Below are 13,665 nucleotides of genomic sequence, written 5' to 3'. Positions count from 1 at the left end.
ATCGCATTCACCACCTAATTTTTCTCTACATCGGCAATCTTGGCCCTAAAGTTCCAACTTTTAGTACTCCGTAGTTGGTTTTAATATGTCATGCTTTTGGACAAAATTTGAGTTGAAATTGAAACAAAGTTGCGATAGTATGCTTGAAGCAAGAATATTTGGCAACTTGATATTAAGACATGATATGCTTTACAGTCAACCATGTGACAGAGATCATTCATTTGCCTTTTCTTCAATTCTTTGTACCCACTTTTTGATAGTTACACACAACAAATCCGCGAAAACATAGATACTAAATGTAATTATTCACCTGTTTATCTTTGATTTGACAAGATTGATTAATTCTGAAACGTGATCATAGGATTCTGATTGTCCATTAAGTACTCGTTGAAATTATCATCTCAACAATGACTAAAATTATCATCTCAACAATGACTGCACGCCTGCTAGGTGCAAAATGAATTGATGATTTTGCAAAGTAAAATATGAAAAAATAATATTTTGGTGGCTTGGTGTTACATGAAATTGCTTGTGACTAGTGTAAGCATATAGGAATGGAATACTATAATACTTGCAGTAAAGGCACATCCTCAGGGCTTCAACATGTAAATTTAACCTGAGTTGCCATAATTCCTACTTTTGAATTCAGCAAAGGGTGTAGCCCGTGATAGTGACAGCATTACCCGAGCTGCTCATACTGAAGAACGAATAAATCAGTGAAAACAGAACTCATAAATCATATAAGGTTTAATTCCACTCTGAAAACAGAACGCATAAATCAGCGGAAATATGCCATATGTCTAGATGACTGAAACGGAGAAGAGCCAAAAGGAGAGGATTTCTGAACTTTTGGTGGGGCGATAACCGGCTTCTTTTTCTCAATCGTGGTCTCAGACCTCAACCAGTTCTCAACTACTGAAAGCAAATTGGGGGAAGACTTCAACTCGGGAAGCTCGGGTAATTTCTCAGACCTCTTCAGAACTCCATCTTGGATGTAAACAAGATCTGTTGCCCAGGACTCCAGTCCATCAAATATATGTGTTGCATAGACAATAGTAGCTCCTCTCTGTTATCATGACATGGAGCCAGAAAATTAATCTTCTCGGCTGTCTATAATGAATCTTTAGCACAATCAATATCTTAATTGGTTTGCTATATTAATCCCATGCACCACAATGTGGAAGGCACCACAGGTCTGTACTTTAGTTGAAGACTACTTAAAAGGTGATTTAAATTTTCCTATAGGGTTTTGATTCAGGTAGATGCCAAAGGAAAATCTATGATGTCATCAGGGGCGGATCCACGGTGTAAATAGTGGTTCACGTGAACCCGTGGTCCTCCGACGATATCATATATATTATGTACATAATTTGCGAAAAATAAATTATTATTATTTGATGGCACTCATGGTCAAAAGAGGCAAAGTGGTCCACTGGTTTTGACCCCTTATTTCTTGCTAAATTTAGGTCATGGTATCGAATCCCTTCAAAATTACTGCTTTAATTTCTTATTCTTAAGCCTTTCTTTTCCTTTTTTTTTTGACAGCAACACATCCTTTTATTTTAGTTTTGCTGAAGTATCAATGGTGCACCCATATTCTCGAAATCCTGGATCCGCCTCTGGATGTCATTGATCACTCCATATGCAGTTTCGATGCTTAGACATGAAGGACCCCCCCCCCCCCCCCCCAAAACCCAACACACACGGAGAAAAAAGTAAAAAAGGAGAATCCGATGGGAGTATTAAACATCCATTCAAACACCAACAGGGTAGTTCTAAACCTAGTTGAGTTTTCTCCACGTTAAAACAATGCATACCTGTTCGCATTCTTCCTTAAAGAAGTCCAACAAATCCATCCTTGCGACAACATCTAAGTCAACTGTAACCTCATCCAGCAAAAGAACCTGGATGAAAGTGATTCTCCATTAGCAACAGTCATCAAAGAAGTTAACATGACCCTGCTGACAATTATCAAAGTATGAATACCATCTCACAGGAAGCATATTGTTTGATTATTAAGTAAACAAAACTTGGACGTGGGCAATAAGAATGAGCACCGGAGCTATTTGAGAAGAATTAATGTGGTGAGCATACTGTAAATATGACCTGTCTACTATGAGATTGGTGGATACATGCATTTTACATTTAACTCTAATACAATCAATCGCTAACCTAATGCAACAAAGGTTACCTTATAGGGGTGAAGGAGACCCATGCAGATTTGAACTCTGCGTCTCTGACCATCAGATACCTTGTGCATACGCCATTGCAGATCAATATCCAGCAGCTCAATCAACTTCTCTCGCCGAACTGGATCGACTCCTTCGACTAAACCATGACAAGAAAACAAAAAGAAGTTGAAATTTTATTCAAACTCAACAAGCCAACATTATTGCATAAAGTCATATATGGAATAGTCATGTCATGATTAGTGAATCTCAAAAAGTCCAAAATCCAAATAGTGTCAACAAATTAGCACCTCTATATAACACTCATATTAGTTATTTATTCCTAGGTCAGTAGAATGAGCAAGCTGCAACAGAAATCAGAGCGAAACAAGAAAGTTTGAACATTTGAAAGCCTAGCGTTTTAGATAACACATTGATAGATCCAGTAATTGATGAAAAAATGCCATCAGGAGTGAAAAAAGAGACTTGCAAACTAAAGATCTTACGCACCTCCAAATATCATATGTTCTGCTGAAAAATCTCCCTGAAGTGGAATCTCCCCCTGAATTTTGGCAAAAATAAAGCCATTCAGAATAGCATTCTACTTAACAAAGTTTGAGATCTTTTGCTAGTAAGAAGTTAAAAAAGAAACAAAAGGGAAAGCGTAAATAATGATGGAGACAGCATAGAAACCTCTAACTACAATCATTTCTGAATAATTTGTAAGTGCATTTCTAGTTCAGGCTGATCCGGAATTTTAGTTAGTAGGTGCACATTACTGCATGAAATGCTACTTAGCAGCAGTGGGTGATGACTAAGTACTACAAATTTACATTTATTCAAAAAACTTGTTCAACTATATACATGGTTCAAACTGTTAGCAGATGCCCAAATATTACATTCACCCATGATCACACAGAAAATTGTGAGACAGAACCACAAAAAGGCAGATATGGAAACCAAAACCATTATTCAGTACTTACAGCAGAGCCAACATTTTTGCTCCATGACTCTCCTAGGTATGCCAGATCACCATCACAGACAAGGTGGGTGTCATGAAATGCCGAAAAATTCAGCACCTTCACTACATCTCTTCCTCCCACCATATGCTTTCCCGCCAATATCCTCAACAATGTCGTCTTCCCTGTTCCAATAATAGAAAAAAAAATTGAGGCTCACAACTTGATCCAAATATTTAGGAGTTAGTATGAATATACATTTCTAAATATTTTTCAATTATTATATATATTACAGTTGAGTGGAAAGTAGTCGGAACACATACCGGATCCATTTGCACCGACAAGGAGACATCGAGATCCGGGAGAAATCTTTAGGCTGAAATCGAAAAAGATAGGACTTTGGAAATCGTAAGAGAATTGCATTCCATCGACTTGAATACTGTTTGATTCTCCCTCCATCTTCTTTCTCTGCTGTTCTTTTCAATGTAGCACTATAACCATTTCGCGAGTCGCTTTTATATCCGATTTTTAGTCTGGCTCCGCTCACCTAACTGCTACTCTGGCAACTGTTCAATTGGAGGTTACCTTGCTGTTTGCATTCCCACCACAAGCCCGGGTCGGTATAGTGCAATCCGACTCGGATCCGATTACTACACTTTTGGAGCTCCGAATTAACTCCATCTACTTTTTGTTCATATTTTACTTTTTTTTTAATGCTTAATAGCCTGTTTGACCAAGCTTTTCTTTTGGGCTAAAAATATTTTTTTTGGTCAAAATTATTTTTGCAAAAAATTAAGGTGTTTGACCAAACTTTTAGATAAAAAAAAAGTGATAGAAGTAGTTTTGGAGAAGCAGAAAAAAGTAGTTTCTTCCCCTAAGTACTTTTGAGAAAAATACACTTAAAAGCAGTTTTCAAAAGCTTGGCCAAACATTAATTACTGCTCAAAAGTGCTTTTTAAATTAATTAGCCAAACACAAACTCCTTCTCGCCAAAGCAGTTTTGGAGAAACAGAAAAAAAATAGCTTCTTCCCGAAAACACTTTTTGAGAAGCACTTTTGAGAAAAAAAAATAGTTTTCAAAAGTTTGGCCAAACACTAATTACTGCTCAAAAATACTTTTCAAATTATTTAGCTAAAGCACTTCTCAAAATAAGTTGATTTTAGAAGTTTTGCCAAATAGGCTATAAATATCATTACAACTAACATTTGTAATAACAAAAATGACATAAAGATGTTAGACATTCTCGTGAATTATCGTATTAGCTACTTTAGCAACTCTTAACCAGAATTTTCAGGTTTAAATATTAAAAATAAAAAGATTTAAGATGAAAGATAATTTTTTTTAAAACTAGTTTAGGCTATTTGGTTTAATTAACATTTCAGCATTTATAACTATTAGTAGCAAAATTTAGTATTACAAATAATAGGTTAGCCATAAGCATTTGTTATTAATATAGATAAAATTATAAATAGTTCGAATAGTATTTTAATTAATATAATAGTTTTCACTAACAAAATTTTAAATACTCTTTTTTGTTAATTTTAACTTCAAAAATTATTTTAAAATTTCAATCGAATATTGTTTAAACAGCTATAGAATTTTTCATTTTTGAATGCTAAAGTAGGGTATTGCCCATATAGAAACCGGAAATTAAATAACGCCATTGGCCAAGGTGAGGGCTTACAAGCAGCCACGTAAGTTGGAGAACAAGGACCCGTTTGGCAGACAATTAAAATGGATCCCCCCGAATCCAAGAACCGAAATGGCGGTCGCCTATCGAAGCATCACGCGCTGACATAAAAGCGCGCCGCGGATTGAAAAGCCAACGATTTTGACGAGAAAAAAAGAAGGCCGAAGCCAACGATTTTCATTTCCCCAGTCCCCAAGTTAGGGTTTTGTTTTGTGTCGCTTTTATCGATTCTTCAAACCGAAAGGAGATATCTCTCGATCCTGAATTGCGAGACTCCAATCGGTTTCTCTAGCACAGAGTCATTGGAGCAAAGCCTTGAAGTATTTTGACTATTCAGGCCCTCCGATTTCAATTTTCAGAGTAGCTGAATTTTTCGTATTATTATTAGATTAATGGTATTAAAACAGTGTCTCCGGCTATCCTGTGGTCACACTAATGTGGATAATGTTTATCAATCAAACGAGCTCAGGTGCTTGTAAAGGGAGTTTCTTGGTGTGACTGCTTCCTAGTTAATTTGGTAAGTGGACTTTCACCAGCAATTAGCTAATAACGAGGTCAAATATACTTTATTCACGATGCATTCTTCTGGTGCCTTCATATGTATCTTATTTTGTTTTCAATTGGAGAAAAGGAAAAATACTACCCTCTTTGCTTCAATTTATGTGAGGTAACGTGACTTGGCACAGAGGTTAATAAACAAAGGACTGCCTTTGAGACTTGTGGTCTTAAATATGGTATAACATTATTTTGAAACTTTGTGGTCTTAAGCATGTTATATAGCATTTTTATAACTAACAAATAAGGGAGCATATGGTATGCACAATGCACTAAACTCTTGAATATCAGGAATGAGAATTGTATTGCTGAAAGATGATTTTTTGTCCTTTTCATTTGTAGACAGAAAAAGGAGAAATGGAAGAAGAGGAGGAAGATAAGATTTTACTCAGCAGTTTGGGTGTGACCTCTGCAAATCCTGAAGATATTGAACATGACATCTTGGAAAAGGTTTGTTCTGCAGAGTAATGCTGTTTCTCTGTAAATCATTTGGCAGCAGGAGTTTTGCTTAGTTTCGTAATATGCTAATGCTATGCAATCTAGTAACTTAATGAAGATGGACCTTTTTCATATATTGGCAGGCAACAAGGCACCCTGGGGAGAGCAATGAAGCTACCGGGAGTGCTGAAGAAGAGATAGTGGAAAGAAAGAAAGGCAATGAAGAAGGACAGGATAAGAAATTAGATTTGTATAATAAACTGAGAGCAGTAGAAGTAGAAATAGATGCGATTAAGAGTGGTTTTGGACACTTGGAGCGCTTCAGAAGACATGAGGAGGAAGTCCCAGATACTGATGGTAGAAGCGAGGCAAAGCAGACAGAGAGTGAGCAAAGCGTTATTCAGGCACCTCTGGATGATTCAAACCTTCAACATGCTTTAGCTGATGATCGTCTAAGAAGTCTTCTCAAAACGAAGGCTCAACTTAAGAAAGAACTTTTGGATTTTACTGATGATACTTCGCGTGATGCATTGATACGAGATCTTGTTAAGGATCAACCTGAATTCAAAAGAAAGGTGAAGGAAGTTCAGAAATCAAGCAACAAGAAGAGCAAACGGCGGAAGACGACATTGCTGGATGATGATGATGATTTTGATGCAGTGTTAACTGCAGCATCTTCTGGATTTGTTGAAACAGTATGTGGTTTTTACGAACTGTAAATTGAAAAGATTTTGTAAGGTGGAAGCTACATGTTTGCATTTGTGTTTGTACAATAATAAGTAATACTTTGTACAACGTAAGCATCTATTATCGTACCTTAACATATGGAGCTCTCAAGCTAACCACATATTTTCTCTGTCGTAGGAAAGAGATGCACTGGTAAGGAAAGGAATGTTAACCCCCTTCCACCAGCTCAAAGGCTTTGAACGTCGGGTTCAAGATTCGGAGTCTTTTGGCAGACAAAGTACTGCAGCTGATATAAACAGTAATGACAATGACCTGGCTTCCACCAGTATAGACAAGGCTGTCCAGTCAATTTCACAGGCAGCTCAAGCTCGTCCAACCACCAAGTTGCTTGATTCTGCTTCATTACCAAAACTCGAGGCACCAACCCACCCTTTCCAAAGACTAAGGAAACCCCTTAAAATCCCTCAATCGTTAGAGACTACACCAGAGAAGAATGGAGATGGTACCAGGAAGAAGAAAAGACCGTTACCTAGCAAGAAGTGGAGAAAGTTGGCATCTCGTGAGCAAAGCCAGAATGAAGGATCAGGTATCTTTATACACATGATTTGTGCTATGCACCTAGGGATTTGGTTTATTCGGTAGGACGCAATGCGTGAAGTGTGGGTTAGGCATGCGTCACGAGCTCGAACCTTATCATTGATTAAACCGTGGTATTTTAGTGGGAGGGGGGATACTCTCTGATAGGGGTGGGCATTCGATCACTTTGGTTTTTAGAAGTGGAACTGAAATTAATTCCGCTCGGTTCGGTCTGTAGAGTTTGGTTTGGTTTGGTTTGTTTTATATCGGTTCCGTTTTACGGTTTGGGCCTTATCAGCTAGGAACTTTTTTTTTGGTTTTAGTAAGTTCACTTTAATGCTAGTCGCTAGGTGGTGGATGATTTTAGGCCTGCTTTGGTTTATGACAGTTTTATTTCAAGGGCATAAGCTGGTCAGCATTGACGGTTTTATTTCAAGGGCATAAGCTGGTTGTCAAATTGATTTAAGGAAGAAGGATCATAATAACACTTAAAACACCACCTCACAAATTAATAAACAAAATTCCATACATTCTCTAGATAAAATCAATAAACAAATACAATCAACGAAACAACATAGAACAAAATGAGTAGAAAAACGATAAGAAAGCAGTGACTTTGAAATCTATAGGTCGAGAGGAGAGAGTACAGATTTTGAAGGCTGAGCTGCTTCAGAACATAATTTCGAGAAGAGTCGCTTACTCGGATGCCAAACCATAAGTATCTTACCTGGACTGGAGGAGAGACAGAACAGTCACCAGCAAAGGCGATTTAAAATTTCGTGGGCTGAAGTCTGAAGACTGAACTTCTTGGCGGCAACTTTAGATAGTGATAGGGAGGAAGATTAGAAGTGCAAGCTTCAACTTCTAATGCTTGAGAGAATCAAGGTTTACTTGTTAACGGAAGAAGAAATTGTGGCTGATCAGGAAATATTGTAACCTCAGGAAGAGAAAACTTAGAGGATCGATGGAAGGATGAATACAATTTGATATTTCGAAATGCTGAGCAGCTAAAGAGAAGACTGAAAAGTTCTCAAAAACCTGTGAACTTTTAAAAATCTAAAGCTTGAAACCAGCCACCGAACCGAAGTTATGAAAAAATTCATCCTGAGCTGACTGAAAACACCAAAACCGACACAAAAACCGAAAATTGGTTAGGTCGATTCTTTCAGTTTTATGCTACCTGTACTCCCCGAGTTCCGGACCTGTGAGCACAATTGGGTTGATTATCACAAAATATGTGTATGTGTGTACTGATATTGTTAATAAATTGCAAACAGATTGCTATTTCGTGATATATTCTCCGTCCCTTCCTGTATAAGTATTTGTGGTTTTGTTTGCTCCTGATATATTTTCTTCCCGACATGAATAACTTCATAGTGCCGATCTGTTAGTTAATGTTTGCCTATAGGTGCCAACAACATGTAGTATGTTTAATCTAGTGACAAGGTAGGATAGATAAGCTTACATGGTCCATCGCAAGAACTCATATCGGTTTCATGTTTTTGACTAATTTTTGTTAAGCCTGATGTAGTCGTCTAAGTACTATGATAGGTGAGCTTGATAGAAACTATCTTTTTATTCCAGTTTAGATGTCAAATATTTAGGCCTTCAAGTTTGGAATCTTTCTGGATTTTGCTATATGCTTTCTCAAATGTTTTGGTGTCCAAGCAGAAAGATCTTGTTCGGGGGGGGGGGTGTTGGTGGTGGTGGTGTTAATATTCACATATGAACATCATACAGATATATATAAAAGGTACTAAAGTCTCTTTATCTGCTGAAGATGTCAATACCTCCAGTCATGAGGACAACCAAGGGGATATTGAAGATGTAGAACCTCCTTTTGTGGCACTTGAAGGTGGATTCAGAATCCCGGAAACTATCTTTAACAGTCTTTTTGACTATCAGAAGGTTGGTGTACAGTGGCTGTGGGAACTTCACTGTCAAAGAGCTGGTGGGATAATTGGAGATGAGATGGGACTTGGTAAAACCGTACAGGTTTTATCTTTTCTTGGATCACTGCATTTTAGCAATATGTATAAGCCAAGCATTATCATTTGTCCTGTCACTCTTTTGAGGCAATGGAAGAGGGAAGCTAAAAAATGGTATCCCAGCTTCCACGTGGAGATATTACATGATTCAGCTCATGATCTATCAAGTAAAAAGAAGCAAGCAGATTCTGAAAGTGACTATGAAAGCGAAGATCTGCTTGACAGTGAGACTGAAGGACACACATCTTCGAGGACTTCCAAAAAATGGGATCCCGTGATAGCTCGTGTTGTAAGATCAAATTCTGGACTATTGATCACCACTTATGAGCAACTCCGTATATTGGGAGAGAAATTACTTGACATCGAATGGGGTTATGCAGTGTTAGATGAAGGACATCGAATTCGGAATCCAAATGCTGAAGTTACTCTTGTATGCAAGCAGCTCCAGACTGTTCACCGTATCATAATGACAGGGGCCCCAATTCAAAACAAGCTGAGTGAACTGTGGTCATTGTTTGATTTTGTCTTCCCTGGAAAGTTGGGAGTTCTACCTGTGTTTGAGGCTGAATTTGCTGTTCCCATTTCTGTTGGGGGGTATGCTAATGCAACACCCTTGCAAGTTTCCACAGCTTACAGGTTGGCGTTTTATCCCACAATAGAGTTTATGTAGGTTTCTGTAGTTACTTTCTACTTTTGATTTTAGTTATCATCTGAGTCGGAGGCAAAGGGACTATCTATGTTTTGTATTTTTTTTTCTATTTTTATTCATGTTATTATATATAATTCTGGATGAACTTATTGAAATAAAGAAGAAGGAAATCTGTAGTAGTCCATGACAACTGATTGTCCCCCTTGCCCCGGCTCTTGAGAGGGCAGAAGTAAACTAAAAGAAAGCTAAAAATGGGAAAATACTGATTAGAACTTGTAGCGCTTGTAATCTTCTAAATTTATTGCTAACCCTGGTTTAATTGGCACATGTTGGACCCTTGAGGGATCTGGGGTGGTCCTCATAGGGGATGTGGCATTGAGTTTGTGGATCATTATGTGGCTTTGCTCTGTTGATATGCAGATGCGCTGTGGTGTTGCGTGACTTAATCATGCCTTACCTCCTCCGGCGGATGAAAGCTGATGTCAATGCTCATCTCACTAAGAAAACTGAGCATGTCCTCTTCTGCAGCCTCACACCAGAGCAGCGATCTGTTTACCGAGCTTTTCTTGCTAGCTCTGAGGTTGAACAGATCTTTGATGGGAACAGGAATTCTCTGTATGGAATTGATGTAATGCGGAAAATTTGCAACCATCCCGATCTTCTTGAGAGAGAACACTCCTGTAGAGATCCAGACTATGGAAATCCTGAACGCAGTGGGAAAATGAAAGTTGTTGCAGAAGTGCTTAAGGTATGGAAAGAACAGGGGCACCGTGTTCTCCTTTTTTCTCAAACTCAACAGATGCTTGATATTTTCGAGAGATTTCTGGTTACTTGTGAGTACAATTATAGGCGGATGGATGGTGTCACTCCTGTAAAGCAGAGGATGGCTTTGATAGATGAATTTAACAATACAGATGATATTTTCATCTTCATCTTGACAACAAAAGTTGGTGGTCTGGGGACAAACTTGACAGGAGCTAACAGAGTAATCATTTTTGATCCTGACTGGAACCCATCAACTGACATGCAGGTACTTCTACTCTTATCCTCTTGTTATTGATTTTCCAATCATGAAGAGAATGAGGTTCTTGGTCCTTCAAGAACACACTGTTTTGTGTTGTTGGACTCCAAATATTGCTTCTGATACTTTAGCCCCTTGACTAATGGTGCTTGGCAAATTTCATTATATTAAGTTTCTGGTGAAACTTGGTCTGGTAATGGAGTCATTCTCTACATGCAAGAGAATCTCCTGGAAATTATAGGGTAAAAACTATATATATATATATATGTATGTATATATGTATGTATGTATGTATATGTGTATGTATGTATGTATGCATGTATATTAGAGAAATTTTGAAAATGTTGTATTAACAATACCTGGTCCCCTATTATGCTTCTACCTTCTGTTGAAGATCTGAGGTACAAGTAAAGAACAACTTTAAGCGTCATCAGTCTCACTGTTTCACACACACACATATATAAGGAGAGGAGAGGTGTATTGAGTTCTATTGAGCTAAGGTGCATGCCTAAGTAATTTGTTTTTGGATAATGTGGATGTCTAAGTAATTAATTGATATTTGCTCAACGTGTTTAATTGGGACCTTTACATAGGACAGGCCCGGGAGCGTGCTTGGCGAATTGGTCAGAAAAAGGATGTTACAGTGTATCGATTGATTACCCGAGGAACCATAGAGGAGAAGGTGTATCATCGACAGATTTACAAGCACTTTCTTACCAACAAAATATTGAAGAACCCACAGCAAAGAAGATTTTTCAAAGCAAGAGATATGAAGGATCTCTTTACATTAAATGATGATGAAAATGGGGGATCTACAGAAACATCTAGCATTTTCAGCCAGGTATCTGAAGATGTGAACATTGTTGGGGCCCCAGATAATCAAGATAAACGATCTTTTAAAGCAACGTCAGAAAAGGATGGTGATTCCAATATTGGCGGGGGAAACAACTCAAAAACCAAGGGAAACGTGGGAGATGGTAACAGCAATGGGGAGTTAGATGGAGAAGCAAGCATCCTGCAGAGTCTTTTTGACGCTCATGGGATCCATGTAAGCCCTCTATTTTCGCTAGTCAATGCACAGTAGGCTTCGTGTTCCCAGCCACCCCCAGTCCATATGTCACTGTATGCTGTTGATGCTCATTAGATCAAGTTGATCACTGTGTGCAAATGCTTTAGATTTTTTGACCTTATTTTCTGTCTTTTTTTTTTTTGGTTTGGGGTGGGGTGGGGGTTTTAAATTTTTTTTTGGGGGGTGGTGGTGGTGGTGGTGGTGTTTGGGGGGTTATGGTTCTTTAATCAGTTATCTTGTGGGTTTGGATTTGAATTAAAAATTAGGTACACCAATTTCTATCTCAACGTCATGTTAAGCCTAGTTTTTGAGTTAAATTTTGCTAATCTGTTTATTATATTTCAGTCATTTCTTTGTTTTACTTGCCTTATTTATCTTTTGTGTTTTGCTAGAGTGCGATGAATCATGATGCTATCATGAATGCTCATGATGAAGAGAAGTTGAAGCTAGAGGAGCAGGCATCCCAAGTAGCTCAGAGAGCTGCAGAAGCACTGCGACAATCAAGAATGCTTCGAAGTCGAGAAAATGTAGCAGTGCCAACTTGGACTGGCAAATCAGGAGCTGCTGGGGGGCCATCATCTGTTAAAAGGAAATTTGGTTCTACTGTTAATCCTCAATTAACCAGTAAGTTATCTGAAGAATCATTGAATGACTCTGCTAGTAGGGCAAATGCTTTTGCTGCTGGGGCATCTGCTGGAAAAGCATTATCTTCAGCGGAGTTATTGGCTAGGATTAGGGGGAACCAAGAGAAAGCCGTTAGTGATGGACTTGTGCATCAGTTTGGTATGTCGGCTTCAACCTCAAATGGCAGAGCAGGTTCTCTAAATAGTGGGCATCGGAGTGCATCTTGTAGCTACGTAGTTCAGCCAGAGGTGTTGGTTCTCCAGATCTGCACGTTTATACAACAGAGAGGTGGGAAAACCAATTCAGCCAGCATTGTAGATCATTTCAGGGACCGGGTACCATCAAAGGATCTGCCACTGTTCAAGGATCTTTTGAAGGAAATAGCGACTCTGGATAAACAACCTAGTGGATCTTTTTGGGTGTTAAAGCCTGAATACCAGGATCAGTAGCCCCTTCCTATTTCAAACATATGATCCGTAAACTTCGCCTCTGCTTCTTCAGAAATGACATACCATATAGCAGCTAGAAACATCTCAAATGATTCAAAGTTCATTTTGCAGTTAAAAGTTTATCATTCCTTCTGGGGTCAGGGTTGTTCATTAGGCTGAGAGACTTCCTTTTTAGTTCTCAGCATCTTTGGTCAGTATAGCACTCTAGGTTGATGGACCTATGAGTAGTGTACATAGTTGGATCATTCTTTTGCTTCCCATAAATCATTGGTTTTTCTTTGTAACAGGGATAGTTGATGCACCAAAAATGAAGCTGTGCAAGAAATTGTTTACTTTTGCTTTGTCTTACACAGTAGCTACTCGTTTCATTGGATTGCTATGTGCGAAATGGAGCACTATGGAGGTTCATGCTTGCATTGCCTGACTAACTTAACCAATGGACTTACTGCTTATTATTCTTTTACCGTGTAACACGTAACTTTTGCTGCCGTTAAACTGGTATTTTAGCAGGTCGACTTTTATTTGGTTGCAGTTGATATAGTTGAACTTTGGAGGAGTGAGCAAAGTGAGAAAATTCAATTATTACCTGTAAGAGGTTTGGAAGTATTTCAGTTACTCAAAGCCTGAAGGAACAATTTCTTCTTCGAGAGAGCTATATAATTCAACTTCTTATTGTTTTGTTGAAATTCTATGGATCAGTAAATTGGATGCACGTTAACAGACAGTTAGCAGGAGAACAACATCGTCTAGTCATTGACCCCCCAAAAAAAGGAAATGAAATTTGAGGAATT

At 38.3% G+C, this 13,665-nt stretch overlaps 2 protein-coding genes across 2 annotated transcripts; one reads left to right on the top strand and one right to left on the bottom strand.

Annotated features, from left to right (window-relative positions):
• Positions 1-447: 447 nt before the first annotated feature.
• Positions 448-3,690, bottom strand: LOC104102345 (ABC transporter I family member 19-like). The gene is made up of 6 exons (XM_009610030.4): positions 3,451-3,690; positions 3,152-3,312; positions 2,679-2,730; positions 2,192-2,328; positions 1,818-1,904; positions 448-1,066 (listed from the first exon to the last, which is right to left on the bottom strand). Exons 1-6 carry the CDS (start codon positions 3,584-3,586, stop codon positions 779-781), a joined length of 861 nt encoding a protein of 286 aa, XP_009608325.1. The 5' UTR covers positions 3,587-3,690; the 3' UTR covers positions 448-778.
• A 1,153-nt stretch (positions 3,691-4,843) lies between these two features.
• Positions 4,844-13,288, top strand: LOC104102344 (protein CHROMATIN REMODELING 8). Its single transcript, XM_009610029.4, has 8 exons — positions 4,844-5,335; positions 5,716-5,823; positions 5,955-6,506; positions 6,676-7,084; positions 8,855-9,698; positions 10,132-10,741; positions 11,331-11,780; positions 12,194-13,288. Exons 2-8 carry the CDS (start codon positions 5,731-5,733, stop codon positions 12,872-12,874), a joined length of 3,639 nt encoding a protein of 1,212 aa, XP_009608324.1. The 5' UTR covers positions 4,844-5,335; positions 5,716-5,730; the 3' UTR covers positions 12,875-13,288.
• The last annotated feature ends 377 nt before the right edge of the window (positions 13,289-13,665 follow it).

This window comes from Nicotiana tomentosiformis, chromosome 1 (assembly GCF_000390325.3).
Source record: "Nicotiana tomentosiformis chromosome 1, ASM39032v3, whole genome shotgun sequence".
In the NCBI taxonomy this organism is placed as follows: Eukaryota; Viridiplantae; Streptophyta; class Magnoliopsida; order Solanales; family Solanaceae; genus Nicotiana; species Nicotiana tomentosiformis.
This window is presented reverse-complemented; position numbering and strand designations above follow the sequence as displayed.

Coding starts and splice junctions, on each gene's coding strand:
- LOC104102345 (XM_009610030.4), bottom strand. CDS start 3,586: ATGGAGGGAGAATCAAACAGTATTCAAGTCGATGGAATGCAATTCTCT. Junction 3,313..3,450: donor TGTCGGTGCAAATGGATCCG/GTATGTGTTCCG, acceptor TTATTGGAACAG/GGAAGACGACATTGTTGAGG. Junction 2,731..3,151: donor GCAAAAATGTTGGCTCTGCT/GTAAGTACTGAA, acceptor GCCAAAATTCAG/GGGGAGATTCCACTTCAGGG.
- LOC104102344 (XM_009610029.4), top strand. CDS start 5,731: ATGGAAGAAGAGGAGGAAGATAAGATTTTACTCAGCAGTTTGGGTGTG. Junction 5,824..5,954: donor AACATGACATCTTGGAAAAG/GTTTGTTCTGCA, acceptor ATATATTGGCAG/GCAACAAGGCACCCTGGGGA. Junction 6,507..6,675: donor CTTCTGGATTTGTTGAAACA/GTATGTGGTTTT, acceptor TCTCTGTCGTAG/GAAAGAGATGCACTGGTAAG.